Source organism: Scophthalmus maximus, chromosome 6 (genome assembly GCF_022379125.1).
Source record: "Scophthalmus maximus strain ysfricsl-2021 chromosome 6, ASM2237912v1, whole genome shotgun sequence".
In the NCBI taxonomy this organism is placed as follows: Eukaryota; Metazoa; Chordata; class Actinopteri; order Pleuronectiformes; family Scophthalmidae; genus Scophthalmus; species Scophthalmus maximus.
The window spans coordinates 13,100,846-13,121,912 of NC_061520.1; the positions used below are offsets into that span (position 1 = coordinate 13,100,846).

Below are 21,067 nucleotides of genomic sequence, written 5' to 3' on the forward strand. Positions count from 1 at the left end.
CTACGAATCACATTTGACCCAATCACACACCGAGCAGCTGTAGTTAAAAAAACAAAGGTTTATTTTTTTTCTCAGTCTTTATAGTGACAGTTTTACAAAGCAGTAGTACAGAGGCTGCTTGTGAGATGCCTTCTCAGTGCACGTGTTGCCACTGGAACATATTTATGTTGGCTTGCAGCTCGGTTGCTAAGCACAGATCCGCGTGGCAGCTGTACAGAAAACTGAGGTCACTCACCACCTGCCTCCTCACACATCTCACGATCTTTCAACGAGACGAAACTACTGACGGCTGGATATTGATTCGGTTTTTCTATTCTGATGTCAGTGCACAGCGGCCACCGTTGATGAGTTGATCATCTTGACAATGGCTGCTTCTCAGCACAAGTACAGTAACATGTCAACAAACACAAAGCATGAGATTAATATGATACACTATGCCAAAAAGATCTGGGAGGAAAAAAGATGTGCCGCAGTTTTATGAGCATCTCTTAAGGTTTATAGCACCATTGTGATGTTTTTTTATAGCACCAGTGATTTATACAATCATCAATGTGTTTTGGAGTATATTCAACCGTACACACAGAATCTACTGGGCACACGTACATGTGGAAATATAAAAGTGAAGAGAAATGAGAGACAAGTCCTCAAATGCAGAGGTTGCTCTTCGCACAAGAGTAATGAGTTGCATGGAAGAGTCAGAAGGAGAAGTGAGGAGGAGAGAGAGAAGCAGGAGGAGGACGTGGACGGGTTTTGGAGAAGCGGCAGTATCTGGGCAGGTTGTACCCCTGATCTCAGCACTCAAATCAGCAGCCACCACAGCTCTTTCCACAGCTTCCTCCTAGTGATGAACACTGTCCGCTCAGTGCCGCCACGCCACAGCGAGAGAACTGATCACGACACAGGTCAGCTAAACACAGACAGAGAGGGGTCAAGGGTTAACATAACCAAGTCTCTCTCTACACACACACACACACACACACACACACACACACTGAACAACCTACCTCTCAGAAGCTCTTCATGTGCACACACAGTCCTCACGCACACCTCCTTGTTGATGACGTACACCCGTCGCAAACTGAATGAGACATGGGAGAGTCACAAGTGAAGCTGGGACACTGAGGTACCAGTGATGTTAAAGGAGCAGCTCGCCCTGAAATGCAAACACTCATATTCACATAAATCAAAACTGCTCTGGAATCTGGTGCTTTTCTGTAATGTGACATATGATTAAAAAATTAAAACCAACTAAGTTTCTATCTATGAAACCAAAGATGGATGACTAGTACTCATCTACGCAATAAAACGTCCATTGTTGTCAAACAACTATTTAAAAATTGATCAGTGAGCCACGCTGTAAACTCGTGTCCTCATCATGTAAACATGTGTCCTCATTACAACAAACACTGAATGTAATTTAAGTCAGTTAATACCACACACGCTTCCCTGCTGCTATGAATATTTGATAGAGCACCAGATGTGTATTCATCCACTGCTGAAAATAGTACCCAACAGTATGTAGTACTAAATACTACATACTACATACTGTTTGAGTAATGTTTGCAAAAAACAATCATGTGCCACATGTATGCATTGTGGTTCCAAATGTCTACGTCAGGTTTTCTCTTGAACAAACCAAACTCTATGTCCATGAAGAAATGATACCAGAAAAAAATAAGTGAATACTGGACTTATGGGCTCCGCGTTTTCATTGTTTGGACATCTGACTGACAGGTTCTTTGCTTTTCAGAATCAGAATGGCGTTTATGGCCAGGTAGGTTTTCACGTACAAGGAATTTGCTTGACAAAACAAATGAACAGGTAGTTCAGAACAAGTAAAGCAAGAACAGGGAGAAAGAGAGGGACGGGAACTTTACGTACAAGAGCAATAAGTGAAACGCAGTGACAGTAGTTTGGTTGGGGAGGAGAATGTGCAGTGACTCACAGCGCTTCTTGTTTGTCCAACAAACTTTAAAGATGTTTTTGACTGACAGAAGGGCAGAATAGAAAATGACTGGGTGTTGATTTTGTTTCTACGTACCTGTAGAAGCAGAGGCTGTTGAGACACTGCTTGCATGGCTTGTGGACGGAGTAGAGCCGGGTGCAGGGATACTGCTCCTCCCTGCAGTCTGAACATCAGAAACACAGAAAAAAATGATTCCCTCCACTCAAAGAAACCAAACTGATGGATCTGTCCTCGTCTCGGCGGCTTTCCTACCAAGAGGGCCGGGCTCCGTGGGCTCCGTCTCCAACTCAGACCCTGACACCCACACAGAAACATAGATCCGACAATGAGTTGCTGTCTCAACACAACCTGTTTTGAATATAGTGTCATGAGGGGCAATTGTGACTCTGGACAGGAGGACAATTCAGCGGATATACCTGATTTTTCTGGACGGACCACTGGGTCCAGTCTAACCTGCTGCTGGAAGGTTCCAGCGAGAGAGTCATGATTTTCAGAATCTGGACCCCCTGAAAATGAAAAGAGGGCGAGGAATCTCTTTTATCCAGTAAATCAACATTCAAACATGAAAATAAAATCTCAAGAACACTTTATTCTATATTCGATGAATTAAAAAAAAAAATCTTACCTGGAAAATAATCTGGCCCATAGTCCTCTGGGGAGCCATGACATAAGCAGGAGAGAAAAAAAAGGGGTTTCATGAGATCAACAGTGTGAAAACAATTACAGCCTACACACACAAACACACTAAGAGCACTGCTCGGCATAAAAGGAACCTCCTGTGCGCCAAACGCAGAAGAAAACCAGCAGCTTGCCGTAAACTATGACTTCATATGCAAGATGTTTACAAATAATAACATGCAGAGTAGTCAAAGTGCTATTTACGCGGTGACAACAGTTGCTATGCGGGTGGTAAATAAGAGCTGGAAGAGAGAGAGAGAGAGAGAGAGAGAGAGAGAGAGAGCTCCTCCAGGCTAGGTGACATAGCAGAGGACAAGGAGAGATCAGGAACAGATGTGCAGGGATGTGATATAAACCAACGCAGAGCTGGAACAATCCAGGCCAAATATTCCCTTAACGAACTCACCCAAAAAAGGAAATGGTTCCTGGTACTGGGCCTGGGCGAGCAGCAGAACTGTGGACATTTCAGACAAAAAAATAGTTTTGAAGGTTTTAACAAAAAGGAGGTGATGGGTGAGATGCAGGTGAGGAAAGTACAAGTACTCTGAATACTCTCACGGACTTACGCTATCGTGCATTAGTACTTTTTCTCAGGTGTTTTCTAATGTCTAATCTAATCTACTCTTGATTTTAAAATATCTATCTACTTTTTAGAAGTCAATTCAATTCAATTCTTTTAAGTCCATAAAAAAGGGAATGTCTCTGATTTCACAGTGTTGACCTGGACAGGGCCTTGTTGTTTATTGACATCTGAACATGCCATCATCTTTCACAGTCATACATATCTGACTGTTATTCAGAATAATATTTACCTCTATTTGAGAAATATTTACTATTATATTGCCCTCAAACAGGTTCTTAACTTTGAGTGATGGGGTCCAACAATTTTTTCTGCCAAAGCTGGAATCATTTTGTTTATTGCACGCTGAGACATTTGGTTGTATTTTCTGATTCTGTTTGTCGTCTCCTCTCTGGTTGGAAGCGGGATGCAGTTTGAATGAGGTGATGCTGCGCCTTTCTTGAAAGCACGTTTTCAGAGGCTTAAAATGTCTCAGCCGACGGAGGAGGGTGGTGCAGTTACCTGGCATGCAGATTAGTAGGAGGACTCTCATGGTCTCTCTGGGAGGTAGACTGACTTCAACACTGTAGGGAGATGAGGGGAAGATGAACAATGAAAGCAAACATGAGGGGAATAAACTGCTTATACAGCCTGATACTCCTATTGCCCTCCATCACCTCCTCTGACCACCCTCCCCCCACCAAACCCCCCTCCACTGGCCCCAAACAGCCATGGCGAGAAGAAGAGGGGGAGAAAACGCTTGACAGCAAGAATGTGGCACGTTTGTCTTCCTAAGAACAATTTCTCTGTTTTCCTACTTTTCCTCTCCTCTCTGCAGCAGACAGTCTCGCGGCTGCATTCCAGGAAAAGAAACAGAGAACCCCTCAACCCCACCCCACTCTTTTCTTCACCCCTCCTTCCCTCCGTCTGTCTCCACATCCTTCATTTTCTCTTCTGTCGCCCTCGCTGGTCATTTCCTCGAACCCTCCCCCTCCTCCTCCGCCCCACTTTCTTTCGTCTTCTCTCCACCAAGCAAGAGGGCCTCTCAGGTTGAGTCAAAGTGACATGTGGACAGAAAAACACTGACAATGTCAGGACATCACCATCTTGTGAACCAGGTCAATATATTTTCTTAAGTTGTCCATGAGATACAGTTACTCACTGTCAAAGTGTTACATACAGTAAAATCCATTACTTCAACTTCCTGCAGCAACGACTAAACTACTTTTCCACAGTGTGGAAAGTATGAATGCTCCTCCTCCAATGCAGCACTGTAGGCTGCTTCATGCTCACAACATTGAGCAGCTCATTTGTGCCTCCAACACATCCCTCATCGTGGACTCGCCGCTCGCTCCGTGCGACTGCAGATGCAGATCTTTGTAAGGATGTCGCACTGCGCACAAAACTGTGATGGAAAACATTGTTTGCACAAGTTCTACATATGTAACAATAAATCTGTGTCTGTGTGTGTTTGTGTTCCAGCATTACACACACACACACACACACACACACACACACACATTCTTCTTGTGCATCACAGTGGCTATCGGAAACCATATGTTTTCACAGCACACATCTGGGAGTGATTACCCCCCTCCTCTCCCCAATGACTCCTTCCCTTCCCAGTTAGAGACCCCATCTCCCCCCTCCCCACCTACACACACACACATACACACACACACTATTAAGAGTTTCTGAGGACAGTGACAGAGGTTCCACTGCTGTCATCTATTTTAAACATTTTGATTTTATGCAACTATGACAAAAAAAAAAACAACACTATTGTAAAAACCATCTTTCCATGTGCCCTCACTGACCCCCACCCTCTGGAGGCAGATGATTTTTTTCTCTCTTGGCACCTTCTCTCCATTGTAGTGCCATTGCTACAGGCTGTGTTGTGAAGTCCCTCCTCCTTTTTCTCTCCAGTGAAAACACAGGACCACATGTCAGCCCTCCACAGCCATTAACATGCATGCAAATGGTCCACTGATCTTCGGTTCACGTTGAGCGGACTGATCAACACCAGGGATGCTTCAATGTCCTTGAGACACGGACTGGGCTGCATGTAATATGTGCACAGTCACCTCATATCTCCTCATTTCTTTTTTACCTCCATAACTCTCAGCACAAGTAAAGTCTCCTCAACTACATGAGCACACACATGCATATAGAGTCAAAACAAACAAAAGTATGTCAAATAGGAAAATAAATAAATACATGCAAATGTAAGTGTTTTTTTTCTCACCTAATTTTGGTTCAGTTTGCTCCGACTTGCCTCAGCTCTCATGCGTCCTGTGAGTGCAGGAGGACCTTGCAGCGCCACATTGTACCACCCCGCATCTGTAGTCTCCTCCCCGTCCAGTCCCAGGCTCCAGCCTCCAGCCCCCAACCCCCGATCCCAGACCCCAAAGCCCAGAGCCCCGGTCCCAGCAAGATCATGGTTAGACTCTGTGATGTCAGAGGTCAACAACAGAAAAAATACAGATGGACTGGTCAAGTGTTAATAGGTGCTGTTGCTTTATACTTTTTTACTTTATTTTTGCAATTCGTATATTTTACATTTATTTGTGTATATATTGTATATATTTTTTATATGTGCTGTGTGAAACGTGCTGCTGTTACACCAAAATTTCCCAGCTTGGGATTAATAAAGTATCTATCTATCTATCTATTTATCTACCTAAGTTACCAGGATGAGTATTGTAAATACTGCATGTCAGCATTTGTATGAATACTTTGTCATAAACATGTAGAAATGAATCATGATTCTACCACAGAATCAAATTGATCAGAGGTCGGCTTGTGGTCATAGGGTCTCTGTGCATCAGCTTTATTTGCCACCTAAAACTGTAATAATGACAGATACATTAATTCACACATGAAGGCTATGACATCAGACTGTAACCAGCACAATCCCATATGTTTTTTTAATCAAATTATATTGTTTTTCAGTGCTAAGAAACAACTAAACTTTAAGACTGAGGTAAATAAGTATTTTAATTTTTGGCCTCCGAAATGAGCATTACATCTTGTTACATCGTTTGTTTAATCTTAAAGACCTAATATAAAAATACTTTTACCTGCATTTTATAATCTTGCTTTTTTGTTGGCTTAATAAGCAGATTTTTGTAAGTATTATTATGACATTATGACACTCCTTACTTAAAAAAAAAAAAAATACCATATTTTAAATAAGGATAATAAATGCACATACATGTGCACAGGGGTTCAGTTTTAGTCGTTAGTCACCCAGATGAAGGCCAAGAGCATCTGGTTGTTTTTTTTAATCTTTGCCATGCATTAATAATTGCCAATAATAGAGGCTTTTTAATTTTTCCACATCATAAGTGCCTTTGTGTATTTCCTTTTTTCTTTGCATCAAAATGTATCACCCCTGCACCAAAAAGCGCATGGTGAGATTTTTTTTAAACAGATGTATATTTTTTTCTATACATTTTATTTCACAACTTGTTGCAGAACTGTTGTGTCATATTATGTTACTGTCTGAACTTCCATGTATGGCAAATAAAAGTCTTCAGGCTCTGCACAGTATCGACATCTAGTGGACACTGACAGGTGATGACAGCGGGTGAAGTAGGTGGATAGTCGGGAGTCACATTGATGAGAGCGAGTAATAACCAATGAAAACGAGGGGCAGGTATTTCAGCTATTTATTTCCCATCAAGACAAAGACTGCAGTTGGTTTGTTGGAAGATCTGAGGGAACAGATACACTTGTTTTTGCTTTACTATGTGCAGCATCATGTCTCCCTAGCGCACAAACATACACACTGGAAATGGAGATAGATACCTATGTTGTGGTACATGTAAGACTCGGACACACGCTCGCTCATCTGCATTCATACTGTACATGTGCGTTTTTGTAACACCAAGTCCTCCAACCACACACCACACCCATTAGTTAACTCTGTGTGGTGGTCGTGGAGCTGACTGGTGTACCGGCCCTTCTGACCATTGAAGCATTCTTAATCAAAATATAATTTAATTATGGAGGGAAGAGCTTTACAAAAAGACAACGGAGGTTTCAGACTGCAGCAGCCTTCTTCTCCTTGTATGTGGCCATCATCTTCTTGATCTCAGCTATTGCCTTTCCTGGATTCAGCCCCTGAGAGGAAGAGGAGACATGAAGATAGATCAGTGAGAATCATCTTGATATTTGATGATCCTTGTGCATCAGGTAGAAAATACATTGTTGACATGAGATACATTAAAAAAACTATATAATTTTCCCTAGAACATTTATTACTTTACATTTATTAAGTATGAGACATTATCAACACATGGATTATCAAATTATATTTGAATTATTTTTATAAAAAGATATCAATGAATATGGATACAAATAAATGTACCAAAAAATGCTTTGCTGCCAGTAACGTGCCTTAGGTTCACACACTGTGGCTCAACAAATGTGTAAATACAGAATTACATTTTTCACACATGTATGGACACATGTATGGTGTCATAACACCTGACAATAAATGATTTTCTCATTTTACAGAAAATCTATCGCACTGATTTGTTCTTTCTGGCACAGTTTTGTCCGTACATCGCACTTGAAAGACGTAAGAGAGGGAAATGTGCAGCTAATGAGATGTACCTGTGTAACGGTAACGATCTGCGGTGTGTGTACAGTAGACGGGGGCTGACAGTTTACCTTGGGGCAGGTCTTGGTGCAGTTCATTATAGTGTGGCAGCGGTAGAGGGAGAACGGATCCTGCAGCTTGGACAGACGCTCCTCTGTGAACTCGTCTCGGGAGTCGATCATCCAGCGATACGCCTGACAGACAGAGGGATAGATAGCGATTATTCAGATACATAGTCATTTTTATAATTTCGTCAGAATAAATCCAGAATTAAGACACAAATGCACACACACACCTGCATCAACACAGCAGGTCCAAGGTATTTGTCTCCATTCCACCAGTAACTTGGACAGCTTGTACTGCAGCAGGCACACAGGATACACTCATACAGCCCGTCCTGCACAGGAGAGAAGCAAGAGAAGGATGTTGAGCCTTGGGAAGCTCGTCTGTCAATGCTTTACCAAAAAAACCCCAGTGGTGTACCAGTTTCTGTCGGTCCTCTACAGTCTGCAGGTACTGCTCTTTCCCCTCCATTGTGCCATCCTTCTTCTTCAGGTAGGGTTCGATAGACTTGTACTGGGCGTAGAAGTTGCTCATGTCCTGCAAAGACAAATCAATCAAGGATCCAAAAACAACAACAAAAAAACAACTTTGTCAAATGCTTCTGAAAGTGATAAATGAGTTCATCCACGTGTCTGATTAATTTAACCTGTAAAAATTAGAGAAGACATCACATACATCAACATAATGTCATGACTTTGTTAAGTTAATAAGTGATGGGAAACATGTTTTATACGGGCGGTTCTGAATCAGGAGATTGAGGTCGTCCTCAAACCGGAAGGTTTGTGGAATTTCTGAATCTGAAAAAGTGCAGTACATGGCTCCGCTGTATGAATGTGTGTGTGAATAGGTGAATGTGACTTGTAATGTAAAAGTGCTTTGTGTGGGTGATAATACTAGAAAAGCGCTACTGTATATAAATACAGTCCATCATACACAGGTGGAACAACTAGAGTAACACCTGCTTCCAGTCAGAGCCGGTACAACTGTTCATGGTGTAGTCGTTTCTTTTTTTTTTACTCACAGGAACCAGGTCCTTCACCACGTACATGTGTGGAAGGGGGTAGATCTTCGATGGCTTGCTAATATTGTTGTCAATCTTGTTGAGACAAGCGAGTGTATTTCCTCCATTAATGTTCATTGCACAGGATCCACAAATACCTGCAAAAAGATTGATAAAAGATTTTCAGTAAAACTTCTGGGACAGGAGAATCTAAAGACAAAACAACTTTGCTACCACCATACTGTACTTTCTAGGGAAAAAGAGGAGATAATTATCCGGTTGGCTCACTCCGGCCTCCATGTTACTGACCTTCTCTGCAGGAGCGGCGGAAGGTCAGAGTTGAGTCCATCTCATTTTTGATCTTGATCAGGGCATCAAGAACCATTGGACCACAACTACATGTAGCAGAAAACAACCAGAGAGTCGGTCAATAAATGCAAAACAACACAGTATAACAAAGGGGAAAACTCTACTGTGTTTAACTTGACTAATCAAAGCCCTGACAGGTTCTATGGCTTGAAGGCATTTTTGAATGTTAGTTCTTCTGGCTGCAGCGTCATGGTGACAGAAGTGAGTCGAGTCTTCTCGAGCTGATTAGATGAACATGTAAAGGCGGAGGACTGGATATATGCCAGGCTGTGTGAGTTACATCCACCTGAAGGCTGTTCTGAATTCTACTCAGGTGAACTTTAAAATGCCTATCAACATCAACGACCAGAACCAAAAATCTATTATTGTCATTAAGAGCACAAGTCAGCAGTACTTAGTCTTCACTAATCTGTAATTTAACTTAACTCACAATGATTAATCTCAGAGTCCTCTTCTCTGCACCTAAGCTGTAATAAGTGACCTGGAAGGAGTCCATAACACACTGTTCATGATGCAATGATATTGACACTAATAGATAGGATCAGGACACACCAGTGTGCATGATCAGTTCAATATGTAAGTAGTGTTTAAGTTGCACCAATCCACTGCAGCACATGCCGGCCTTCCTCATCCTCCTCAACGTACAGACAGAAGCCGAAACACCTACGTGTTGAGGTCGATCTCGTAGGTCTGCATGCGGGGTTTGTCCCCTGGAGTGTCTGGGTCCCATCTGTACACCTGGAACTTCTTGATTCTGGGCTGTGCTGCTGGAGCCGCTGCTGTTTGGGCGTACCGCACCGCCTGGCAGCACGGATGAGGGGAGAGGAAAACATCATTGTTTCGACACTCTACTATTAAAATTATAGACACAAACACACACATACATCTTACAGAGACAGCACTTGTAAAAGTTATAAATGATCCGAAAGCGAGCGCAGATGATAAAAAAAAGTTTCAATTATTATAATGTTTCATGATTAGAGTGCTGAGTTCAACACAATCAACCACAACATATTTATAAACTGACTTGGAAGGTTACATCGAATTCTCTGGAACAGCACTGAACTGTTTTACTACCCGCCTCACTGGTAGAAGTTATTAATTTATGCCTTCTGGAACATGTTTCAGACAAGCGTAATTTTCTGTTTGGTGTCCCTCAAGGTTCAATTCTTAGTCCACTATTATTTCTCTCCTTCGAAATAAGAAATGCTGTGGGGATCATGGTGTAAATCTTCATTGCTTTGTAGATGACACCTAATGATATATATATAAAGATAACATTTATCAACAGCAAAAATCTTAACTAAAAACTAGGAAAACACACCATATCACGCGATTATCAAGCGGCACAGCGTTGAAGATTGATATTCAAGTCGAATTAACTTAATTTATCTGTTTTATTACCAAATGTTGCGCTGAAATGATAAGTCTTTTCTGTGTGTTATCGTTTGTATATTGTACGTAGTGCTGCTATGTCACGTCAAAGCGTAGACAGAGACTTTCAAAAAGTGTTGCTCTGAAAGAAGCGAAACAGCTCCATGGCAATATCGGTGCCTGACCGAAACAGATAATATAAACCGTTTACTTGTTCAATTAACTTCAAACATACCACCAGTCCTGCGGGGGAGCGGGATGCCACAACAGCGCAGCGGCTCAAGGACGTGAGACAAACAGCCGACATTTTGGAGCTTCTCTGACCTCCACCGCCTTCTATCCCAGCAGCCACCGCGGCCGCGTCACTGCTCCCATGTTAGCGCGTGTTTTTTACACAGACGTGCCGGGCGCCGGGCGGTGCAGAGGAAACACCAACACTGAGGTCAAACCATCTGGTTGCTACTTGAGAAATAATACTATACAAGAAATATGTAAAATGTTGTAAAAACTCGAAAAAGCCCTACATCTGGTCATATCTATGTACCCCAATTCCTGATTGATCACTTTCTATCTTGTGTTGTCTTTTATTTTGTTATTGATATCGCTCGCTCAGTTGTTGGTTGTTCGTTTGTTGTAACCTGTATTTTCTTAATTATGCCTATTTGATTGTGAATAATTGAATACAAATGAATAAATAAAAACCAGCAGACACTAAATTCGCAGTGCCCCCTTATTTGAGCCTGTACGGTAAATGCATTGAAATCAATGCACCTACAACAGTCTGCTGGTTTGACTGCGGAGAAACGAATTGCGGCTGGTTGGACCGTAGTTAATAAACTGTTTTTTTATCGAACTGTTCCAGTCTTATCAACCACCTTGAGCACTTTACAGTACAAATCACATTCCCCTATTAACAAACATTTATACAGCGCACTTTCCGTTAAATATCATTCATTCACTGTAGGCACTGTCGTCGGAGGCAATGTTAGGGGTGTTAGGTTAGGTGAGGTGTCTTGCTCAAGGACACTTCGGCACGCAGACTGAAGGACCATCGACCTTCTGGTTAGTGGACGACCTGCCTGAGCTACAGCCACCCAACAGGGACACCGGCACGTGTCCCGGGTCCTAAAACCAACGCACCCAATGCTTTGGCAGTACGACATGTGAATTGGATCTACTTCCGGGTGAAACTGGGCTAAGGTCACTTGGATCGGCGCTTTCGCTCTGACAGACCGCACCGACTGCAAACAGACATGGTTTTCCTCTCGTTGTCTTGTTGGATCAGAAGCCGCGGGCCCGACAGATACTGGAAAGTTCAAGAAGTCCTCAAACATGCGCGGGTAAGACCAGGGCTCTTTCCCGGAGCAGGTGGGCGCTGACCTGCTGCCACACCGTGTTAGTGTTGTGTCTTATATCACCGCGTTGTAATCAGCCCCGGATACAAGTGAGTCATGCTGGTCCGAGATGTCCGGTCAGACCTGATGCATTATTAAAGTGATTTCCCCTGTAGCGCTGTTGCGATCATCCTGCTGTCGGTTCTTCCTCCAGCACTTCAGAGGCAGGAGGAACCGCTGCTACAGTCTGGCGGTGCGGGCGGTCAGGAGGGCTTTCGTCTACGCCACAAAATCTCGCAGGATTAAGAAACGCAACATGAGGACGGTAAGACTCGACATCGAACACGAAGTCAGCAGTTGCTATTGGTTCGGACACATTTGTGTGATGTGTCAGAGAAGTAACTTCTGATGTGATGTGTCGTTGAGACCTGGTCATGGTCTCTTGGTGCCTGTATCTGCAAACCACATCACCTAGAGCAGTGAAGGCTGCAGACTGTCAGTCACTGTGCAGACATTATGCCAAAAATCAAGTTTTCATCATTATGTTTTATGTGCTCTCATTTCTTCAGCTCTGGATTACACGTATTGCAGCAGCGTCACGAGAGCACGGCATGAAGTATCCTGCCCTCATGCACAATCTTACAAAGGTTGGTTGTGAGAGCAGATGAAAATGTTCATATTTTTAAAATTAAAAACGTTCCTATTTAGTTTGGACTTTATGTAGTGTTTTGTTATTTATGTTTACTTTTCATCATCATTATTTACTTTATTCTGTTTTGTTTTACTAAGATTTTAGTGTTGATCATTATGTATTTTTTATGAATTTAACCTTTTTGATATTTTACTATCTTTAATACAATTTATTTTTGTGTAGTACTTCCTGATTTTATTTGTTTTTGTTTTTATTGCTTTTTATTTCTACATATCTTTTATTATCTTGGTATGCATAAGTCTCTTAAGCAGATTCTTTAATTCAGGTTCCATATAAATAAAGTTTGATTGATTGGCATATTACATAATTTTACCAGCAATGTTTACGTTTCACTCCATCTGTGTAAAACATTTCCTCTCTTCCTCCACACAGAGCAGCGTTCAGCTGAACCGACACGTCATCAGTGATCTGGCCATCACAGAACCTCGGACGTTCCTCTCACTTGCCAATCTTGCAAGGGCTCGGCAACAAGAAGGCTTCCGCGCAGCGCTGGGTGACGGCAAAGAGCCTCCCGGCGTCTTCTCCCGTGTTGTCTTCCTACAGTGAAGTGCTTGCTGCAGTAATGTATTTCCAGCTGCTGTGTGGTTTAGAGAGCAGCGCCCCTGGGTTGCTGAGGATCCTGCAGCACACAAACATACAGACACACACACACACACACACACACACACACACACACACACACACACCTCTTTTTTTCATATAATCACATATGGATAATTTAGTTTATCACCCTTCTTGATCAGTATACCAGAGTTGCGATATGGTTTAAATGACCCACAGTGAGACCAGGCCTGGTGGGTTCACTGGCTGAACAAAGAGCTGACAGTTATGTGATGATTGCCTGATCTGTGTCTCGTGCCTGCATGTCCCACATAGATCATCTCCACACTGGTCTTTGGTTTCAAAGAGAACCTCTCCTTAATAATGCTAACCTGTTATAGAGCTGCCAACAGATCCACGTCCCTGAAGTAGAAAGGGATGTAATTTCTCATTCAAGGACACTTTACCAGGAAAGATGATTGCTGTTGAAGTGCCTTTGTCCCTGATCTTCAAGGACAGTTCCTGTGGCCCCCCTGCTGCAAGTTTGCTTTTCAAGCGGTGTTCATCCACGAGAAGCGTTCTGACAAATTCCTCAGTATTTGGTATAATCTGACATTTAACACCATAGCAACTGTTTGTCTGCACACAAACCAGCTCCTGCTACGTTCACTGACTTCAGTCCAACATACTATAGCAATGTTCCTCAGCTGATTTTCATTTCTATAACTTTTCCTGTGTAAACAATATGCAACCATTGTTAAGTTATGATTTGATGCTTTTGGATTTGGAGGATTTTTTTGGGGAGGTTGGAAAGAAAAGAGTGACCTCAAGCTTTATCGTGATGACTTTTGTCTGTGTAAATATGTATTTTACCCTTTTGTTGTGGTGAAGTTGTCCTCATAATGTTTAGTTCATTAAACATTTTGATATATATATTCTTGATTGTCTTCATTGAAAAACTGCAATTTTAAGGATGGGAATTTGAGAGATATATATTTTCTACGTTAGTCTTTTGTGGTTGCTATGTCTGCCATATTCCTGCAAATATTCTTCTTTTATTTCCATGACATTGCAAACTGTCGACCACAATTATATAAATTCAATGAACCAGTGGCATTTGAAAAGCACAAATTCCCAGTTTGAATTCTTTACATTACCCAAACAACAAATGTCTTTATAACAGCAGCAAAGGGGGATTAAACATGCAATAGAAACACAAAATAAATTTAAAATAGGAACAATATAAACATAAGGAAAAATGCCCACAATGTAAACAAAATATACAGTGTAAAGAGGCGTGGACATGTTAGATATTGAAATTGCACAGACATCAAAATGCGCATAGCATAACTGAATACATTTCCCACCAGAGTAAATTAGTGCAGTCACAGAACTGGGAGCATGTAATGCAATAAACCTTTATTGATCTCCATGGGGGGAAACCCAGGTATTACTGCAGCCCAAAGACAGACAGAATACAGGTTTGAATAAGAATCAAATTGTAAATAAGGAAGATCACTGATCAAACTCCACTGACTGCTCCTTGCTAAAAACTAAAAGATGCAGAGGACACACGAGCACAACAATGTCAGTCACCCGTGACTTACACAACCAGAATGAGCCTGATGCAACCCAGAGAAAGCCAAGCCCATTCCATGTGAATTGAACAAATATTGACCCTCTCCGGCTTCCGTATCCACTTTGGGTGGGACTACAGATGACCTCTAGTGAACACGGTTTCCGGTGTGCTGGCCAATGAGAGCCAGGGGTACTGGTCGGCAGCCAATTGTCGCCGCTGTTACTCAGCGAAACCTGGGCTTTCTGGAGGACTTGCGCAGATGACTGCAGCGTGACACACGTGTGGAGGAAGTGCAGTGACATATCTGTAGCAGCAGCAGCAGTCTCCTCTCTCTCTCTCCACACAGCGCCTGCTAAACTGTGTTTTATTTATTCCCGGTGAAATGTCGTGGCTGTTCGGCCTGAACAAGGGGCAGCCTGAGGCGGCTCCCGTGCTCCCGGTGCAGCCGCCGCCTCCACCGCCGCCGGCCGGGGGCTCCGGTGGCGGCGGAGATAAACCCAAGGACAAATGGAGCAACTTCGATCCCACCGGCCTGGAGCGGGCTGCTAATGCGGCCAAGGAGCTCGACAAGTCCCGTAAGTGTTCAGAGGGAGCTCCGGTGCAGAGGGTTGTCCAGATTACAGCAACATTACTGCACAGCGAGAGCCTTGACGCGCCAGGCGGAGGTCGCTTCACTGATGCAATAAGGCCCATTCTCATGATCTAAGACTGATTCTGTACATATATAATTCATTTAAGATTCCATAATGTCTTATGTTTGGTTGCACATGAGAACAACCCTGTGCTGTCCGTGTCTTCATTCAAACCAGTGGACCGGGTTCAAAGGTCATCACCTTGCAGCCTGGCGTGCAACGCCCACAGAGTTCCAGTTATGCCACACACACGCTCACCTTTCATCAACTGCTTGTATCTTGTGTGTGTGTGTGTGTGTGTGTTTGTGTTTGTGTTTGTGTGTGTGTGTGTGTGTGATTTTATTTTCCCACTCGGTTAAAATGGGAAAATACTACCTAGACAGATACATGTTATAGAAAAGCAGATTCCATGTCAGCCACGGTTGGATCCTGCAGGTCACTGAGACGAAGCCACTGGAGGACTCAAAGATCTCTGAACAGTTTGTTGTCCTGTCTCGTCACCTCTGTCCAGGACATGCAAAAGAAGCTCTGGATTTGGCTCGTATGCAGGAGCAGAGCACCCAGATGGAGCACCAGAGCAAAATGAAGGTACAGCAGACGATTTACACCTCTGCTCAAGTCCTGCTTCACTTTTGATGTGCTGCAGGACAGTTGTGTTTGAATGATAAGAGTTCATTTTGCTTGTGTTAGTTTATGTCAGCTGGAATAATTATATTTTTTTTTGCGTTGAAAAGTGTGGATAACTCCCATATCTATATCCTAGTCTGTGCTGCAGAGTGACTGAATCAAACTTCAGTTCAGTTGTGTTTTTTGTGTGTGCTGTTATGTTGTGAGATTTAAATGCCCCAAAAAATAATTTATATATTACTATTAATCGAGTTTTTGTCATCATTTGTGTGCTAATGTAACAGGAGTACGAAGCAGCGGTCGAGCAGCTCAAAGGCGACCAGATACGAGTCCAGGGTGAGGAGAGGAGGAAAACTCTGAATGAGGAGACCAAGCAGCACCAAGCTGTAAGAAAGATTTATTTTATTATTTTGAAGTAATGAAGAGTATATTGCAGCTGTGAACTAGACCAATTGGAGTTCCAAGGTTCCAGTGAATTGTTTTTTGTCCCCCCACAGAGAGCTCAGTACCAAGATAAACTGGCCAGACAGAGATATGAGGACCAACTAAGGCAACAGGTAAGGTCATCTCCTTCACATGTAGAGTAAAATAATTTGAAAAGAGCTGCAGTTCCAAACTGATGACTGTTTTTTGTTTGTTTTTTCCTCCAACAGCAAATCCTGAATGAGGAGAACCTCCGCAGACAGGAGGAGTCGGTACAAAAACAGGAATCCATGAGGAAAGGTATGGACTTCACTGCTGCAACACTGATGGCAGGAGGTCATGGAAGCTGTTGAACATTGGTTTACAGACTTGTGGTGTCACGGTTTTCACAGCAACGATAGAGCACGAGATGGTGCTGAGGCACAAGAATGAGCTTCTGCGTATAGAGGCGGAAACCAAAGCTCGGGCCCGCATGGAGAGAGAGAACGCTGATATCATCCGAGAGCAAATCCGCCTGAAGGCTGCAGAACACAGGCAGACTGTCCTGGAGTCCATAAAGTGAGACATACACACACACACACTCACACTCACTCACTCACACTACTGTGTTTATGATAGAGATGATCTAATATAGTTTGTTGATGGTTCTTTGTATCCGGAATCAAATGTCTAGTAGATTGATGAGGTATTTAAAACAAATACAGTCGCCATCACACCAGTATAAAACAAAATACAAATAGTCAGTTTTATATGTTAAATGACTGAGTTTCATCTGTCAACACCCTGCAGACATACTGACAGTTAATGTCTATTTGCTTTTAGAACCGCAGGAGCTGTGTTTGGAGAAGGATTCAGGGCCTTTGTATCAGACTGGGACAAAGTCACAGCCACGGTGAGAAGTCTGTTTCCATCCACACGTAGTTTAGTGAAAAATGATATTGAGGATAAATGATGGGGGTTGAATTTGCCACTGAATTTCACCAATTGCAAATATAATGGACAGCTAATGATGCTACTGATATAAGCTGTCTATTAATTAAGAATATTGAGTACTCGCATATCCAGCCCATGTGGAAAGTTTTGTTTAAATCAGAAATAATCAAAGCAAAATAACGTTCCTTCACACCACCATAACAATCCTTCAATTGTGTATTTGTATTTGCTGGTGTTATTACCACAGAGTCCAATAGGGGAGTAATCATAAATCTCAATTAAAAAACAGGTTTGAATGCTGCTGTTGTCTTTATTCTTGCAGTGGCCAGTATTTGAACATAGTCTAAACTGTTCTGTGACATCACCAGGTGGCAGGACTGACCCTTCTAGCTGTGGGAGTTTATTCAGCCCGAAACGCGACCGGGGTGGCAGGACGTTACATCGAGGCGCGGCTTGGGAAGCCGTCGCTGGTGCGAGAGACGTCCAGATTCACTGTGGCAGAGGCGATCAAGCATCCAGTCAAGGTACCTAATTATCAATTCATCCTTTTGTATTTTGTCACTACAGATTATATGTTAATCATAAGTAATATAATGTAAGTTGTTAACTATTTTCCTGTCCTTCCTTCATGATTTAGACGACGAAGCGGCTCAGGAGCAAACCTGAGGATGCACTCAAGGGAGTTGTGCTCAGTGTAAGTGAATATCAAGGTCCTAACATAAGATTGAACAAAAAGTTTTGTAACCACTTGAGAGTAATGCATTCTCCTATTTTCCTAGCCTTCCCTTGAAGAGCGTGTGCGTGACATCGCCATAGCAACAAGAAACACACGACAGAATAACGGCCTCTACAGGAACATCCTCATGTACGGCCCACCAGGCACTGGGAAAACACTGTTCGCTAAGGTAAACCTGAGGACTGAATGATGTAAACTGTCACGAACGTAGACACCTACCCCTATCTAACTGTGAGGCCATTCTCCTTGTGCTGAGTAGAAGCTAGCAACGCATTCTGGGATGGACTATGCAATTATGACCGGTGGTGATGTGGCACCCATGGGTCGCGATGGTGTGACCGCCATGCATAAAGTTTTTGACTGGGCCGGCACAAGTCGACGCGGGTATGCTTCTGTTTTAATCATAAAATCTGATGTACAAACAAACACCAAGATAAAGTAACAACAGTGACTGTGAGGTGTTTTTCTTCTGTCACAGGCTGCTGCTGTTTGTTGATGAAGCCGATGCCTTCCTCCGTAAGAGATCCACTGTAAGTGTATTTTATCACTCAGAAGGTGATGTCTACATATCTACATATCTCTTATTTATCTGTAACTACATCATGTGCATTTTTCATTCTTGCAGGAGAAGATCAGTGAAGACCTCAGAGCCACTTTGAATGCGTTCTTGTATCGCACTGGAGAACAGAGCAATAAGTAAACATTTATTCACATTCTGTGCCAGAATGAGACCCGTTGATTTAAATCTTAACGGGTCTCATGTTCTTCCCAGCTCATCTCTAAGCTGATGTTTTGTTTTGTTTTCTCTGCAGGTTCATGTTGGTGTTGGCCAGTAACCAACCGGAGCAGTTTGACTGGGCTATTAATGACCGTATAGATGAAATAGTGAATTTTGCTCTGCCAGGTCCTGAGGAAAGGGAGAGGCTGGTGCGGTTGTACTTTGACAGATATGTGCTGGAGCCCGCCACTGGAGGGAGGCAGTGAGTACAATCCTAACACTACTGCATGGTTGATCAAATTGGGCACAAAGTCAAGCCACTGCACACTGGGGATGCATACTGAAACAAGTAATTGGGTTCAGTCCACCACGTACACCTACACATGTCTAGGGATTCATAGTGATTTTGAAGAGGTTATATAATATTCTGTCACTAACAGGCTGTGCCAGAGTGAGAGTAAGATTAGATTCTGGGCCTTTTGCTGTGAAAGCCAAAAAGTAGCCTGCTGGGCATGTGGAGGTTGGCAAGCCAGGTTGAGGCTTACAAAGAGTGAGTGGGATCTCTGTTTCTCTCTCACACACACACACAGCAGAACAGTGGGAAACTCATCACACTGTCATGTTTCTGTTGTGTATTCTGCAGGAGGATGAAGCTGGCACAGTTTGACTATGGTGAAAAGTGCTCTGAGATAGCGAAGAGGACAGATGGCATGTCAGGAAGAGAGATCTCCAAGCTGGGTGTGGCCTGGCAGGTATGGTCCCTGTCGTTGTCGATCCATTGCTGTAATCTTCAATTAAAACTTCAATTGTTGATTGAACAGTAATTATCACAGTGCTGTTCTTCAAAGTGGTACAGTATTTTCAATTAATTTAGGAGATGATTGTGTAAAAAACATTTGTTGTGCTTCATGTTTCATAGGCAGCAGCATATTCTTCTGAAGATGGTGTCCTGACAGAGGCTATGATTGATGCTCGGGTGGATGACGCCGTCAAGCAACACGCTCAGAAGATGGACTGGCTGCACGGAGAGGATGCGGCCAGAACCCTTACACCTCTCTCAGCTGGGGCGACAGCCAGCGGAGGCAAATTGGGCTTCAATCTGCCCCTCAGTGAGCCACCTCAGGCTCAGGAGGTGATTGCTCCAGTCCTCGAGACAAATGCAAAGCAGGAAGGTGACAGTATTCTGCCTCTGCCAGACATTGATCTATCAGCAGAGGACAAAATTGCCTCCCTAGTTGGACGGGACTGTGAAGATGTTGTCAAAGCAGAACCTGCAACAGCAGAGAAGAGTTTAGCCCAGACTGCTAGCGTCACTTACGGTGACGGAAAGGTGGAAACAGAAGCCATGGTTGAAACGGAAGCCAAGCTGGAGAAGGAAGCCATGGTTGAAATGGTAGCATCCAAGGTGGAGACGGAAGCGATGGTGGAGACGGAAGCCAGGATGGAGACGGAAGCCATGGTTGAAATGGAAGCCGCCAAGGTTGAAACAGAAGCCAAGGTGGAGACGGAAGCCGTCAAGGTGGAGACGGAAGCCCTGGTTGAAACGGAAGCCGCCATGGTTGAAACAGAAGCCGCCAAGGTTGAAACTGAAGCCAAGGTGGAGATGGAAGCCAAGACTGGATCTTCTCCTCCAAAGGATGGAACTCCAGTCTGATTTGTTCACTGGGACTACCTAGACTTGAAAGATCTGTGTCCTGTCCCTTACTCTGTCAGTTTGTCCAATAGCCTGTTGGACTGTCTATTATGACAGAAGATGAGTTCATAGGGTTGGGAGGGCATAATGAATCACCTTCAACACAGCGCCTGAAACTCTTTCATTCTGATAAATAATGTAAACATTGTAAAAGTGTACTTAACATAGAAACCAGACTCTGTCTGTAAGAACAGTATATACATGTTGTCCACAGTGAAATGTCTGTGAAAATGATTAAATGGTTCTGAGTTTTTACAAACAAAAACAAAAAAGTTCTGATGTCTCATAAACAGTTTGGGGCAAAGTTGTTACATGACGACGCAAAGCCGACAATTTGTGTTGTAGTAAAGTGACATTTTCAAATCAACAGTCAGATGTATGGTTCATGTTATTTTAAACCTAAAAAGCCATTATGAAATGCTAATGTAGTGTTTGGAGTGATCAGTTGTATTAATGACATTGTCAAAAATATTTGGTTTTGGATGACCTTAAGCAACACAGTACAAACAGCAGAGGTACATGTGG

The 21,067-nt window shown here is 43.0% G+C and overlaps 4 protein-coding genes across 4 annotated transcripts; 2 read left to right on the forward strand and 2 right to left on the reverse strand.

The window, feature by feature from the left end:
* Window positions 1–38: 38 nt before the first annotated feature.
* mfap2 (microfibril associated protein 2) lies at window positions 39–5,564 on the reverse strand. The gene is made up of 9 exons (XM_035631226.1): window positions 5,449–5,564; window positions 3,726–3,787; window positions 3,051–3,098; window positions 2,592–2,618; window positions 2,383–2,472; window positions 2,219–2,260; window positions 2,042–2,129; window positions 1,005–1,078; window positions 39–907 (listed from the first exon to the last, which is right to left on the reverse strand). The coding sequence occupies exons 2-9, from the start codon at window positions 3,754–3,756 to the stop codon at window positions 804–806; spliced, it is 504 nt and encodes a 167-aa protein (XP_035487119.1). The 5' UTR covers window positions 3,757–3,787; window positions 5,449–5,564; the 3' UTR covers window positions 39–803.
* A 1,296-nt stretch (window positions 5,565–6,860) lies between these two features.
* Window positions 6,861–11,006, reverse strand: sdhb (succinate dehydrogenase complex, subunit B, iron sulfur (Ip)). The gene is made up of 8 exons (XM_035631207.2): window positions 10,851–11,006; window positions 9,909–10,042; window positions 9,182–9,267; window positions 8,894–9,030; window positions 8,293–8,409; window positions 8,105–8,206; window positions 7,881–8,003; window positions 6,861–7,328 (listed from the first exon to the last, which is right to left on the reverse strand). Exons 1-8 carry the CDS (start codon window positions 10,920–10,922, stop codon window positions 7,248–7,250), a joined length of 852 nt encoding a protein of 283 aa, XP_035487100.1. The 5' UTR covers window positions 10,923–11,006; the 3' UTR covers window positions 6,861–7,247.
* Window positions 11,007–11,783: 777 nt separating this feature from the next.
* Window positions 11,784–14,134, forward strand: mrpl20 (mitochondrial ribosomal protein L20). The gene is made up of 4 exons (XM_035631228.2): window positions 11,784–11,955; window positions 12,164–12,274; window positions 12,519–12,596; window positions 13,034–14,134. Exons 1-4 carry the CDS (start codon window positions 11,869–11,871, stop codon window positions 13,205–13,207), a joined length of 450 nt encoding a protein of 149 aa, XP_035487121.1. The 5' UTR covers window positions 11,784–11,868; the 3' UTR covers window positions 13,208–14,134.
* Window positions 14,135–15,022: 888 nt separating this feature from the next.
* On the forward strand, window positions 15,023–20,909 carry atad3 (ATPase family AAA domain containing 3). Its single transcript, XM_035631146.2, has 16 exons — window positions 15,023–15,355; window positions 15,924–16,000; window positions 16,324–16,425; window positions 16,537–16,596; window positions 16,693–16,762; window positions 16,855–17,020; window positions 17,285–17,354; window positions 17,764–17,919; window positions 18,033–18,089; window positions 18,175–18,300; window positions 18,391–18,515; window positions 18,610–18,661; window positions 18,757–18,827; window positions 18,944–19,111; window positions 19,493–19,601; window positions 19,769–20,909. Exons 1-16 carry the CDS (start codon window positions 15,163–15,165, stop codon window positions 20,501–20,503), a joined length of 2,337 nt encoding a protein of 778 aa, XP_035487039.2. The 5' UTR covers window positions 15,023–15,162; the 3' UTR covers window positions 20,504–20,909.
* The last annotated feature ends 158 nt before the right edge of the window (window positions 20,910–21,067 follow it).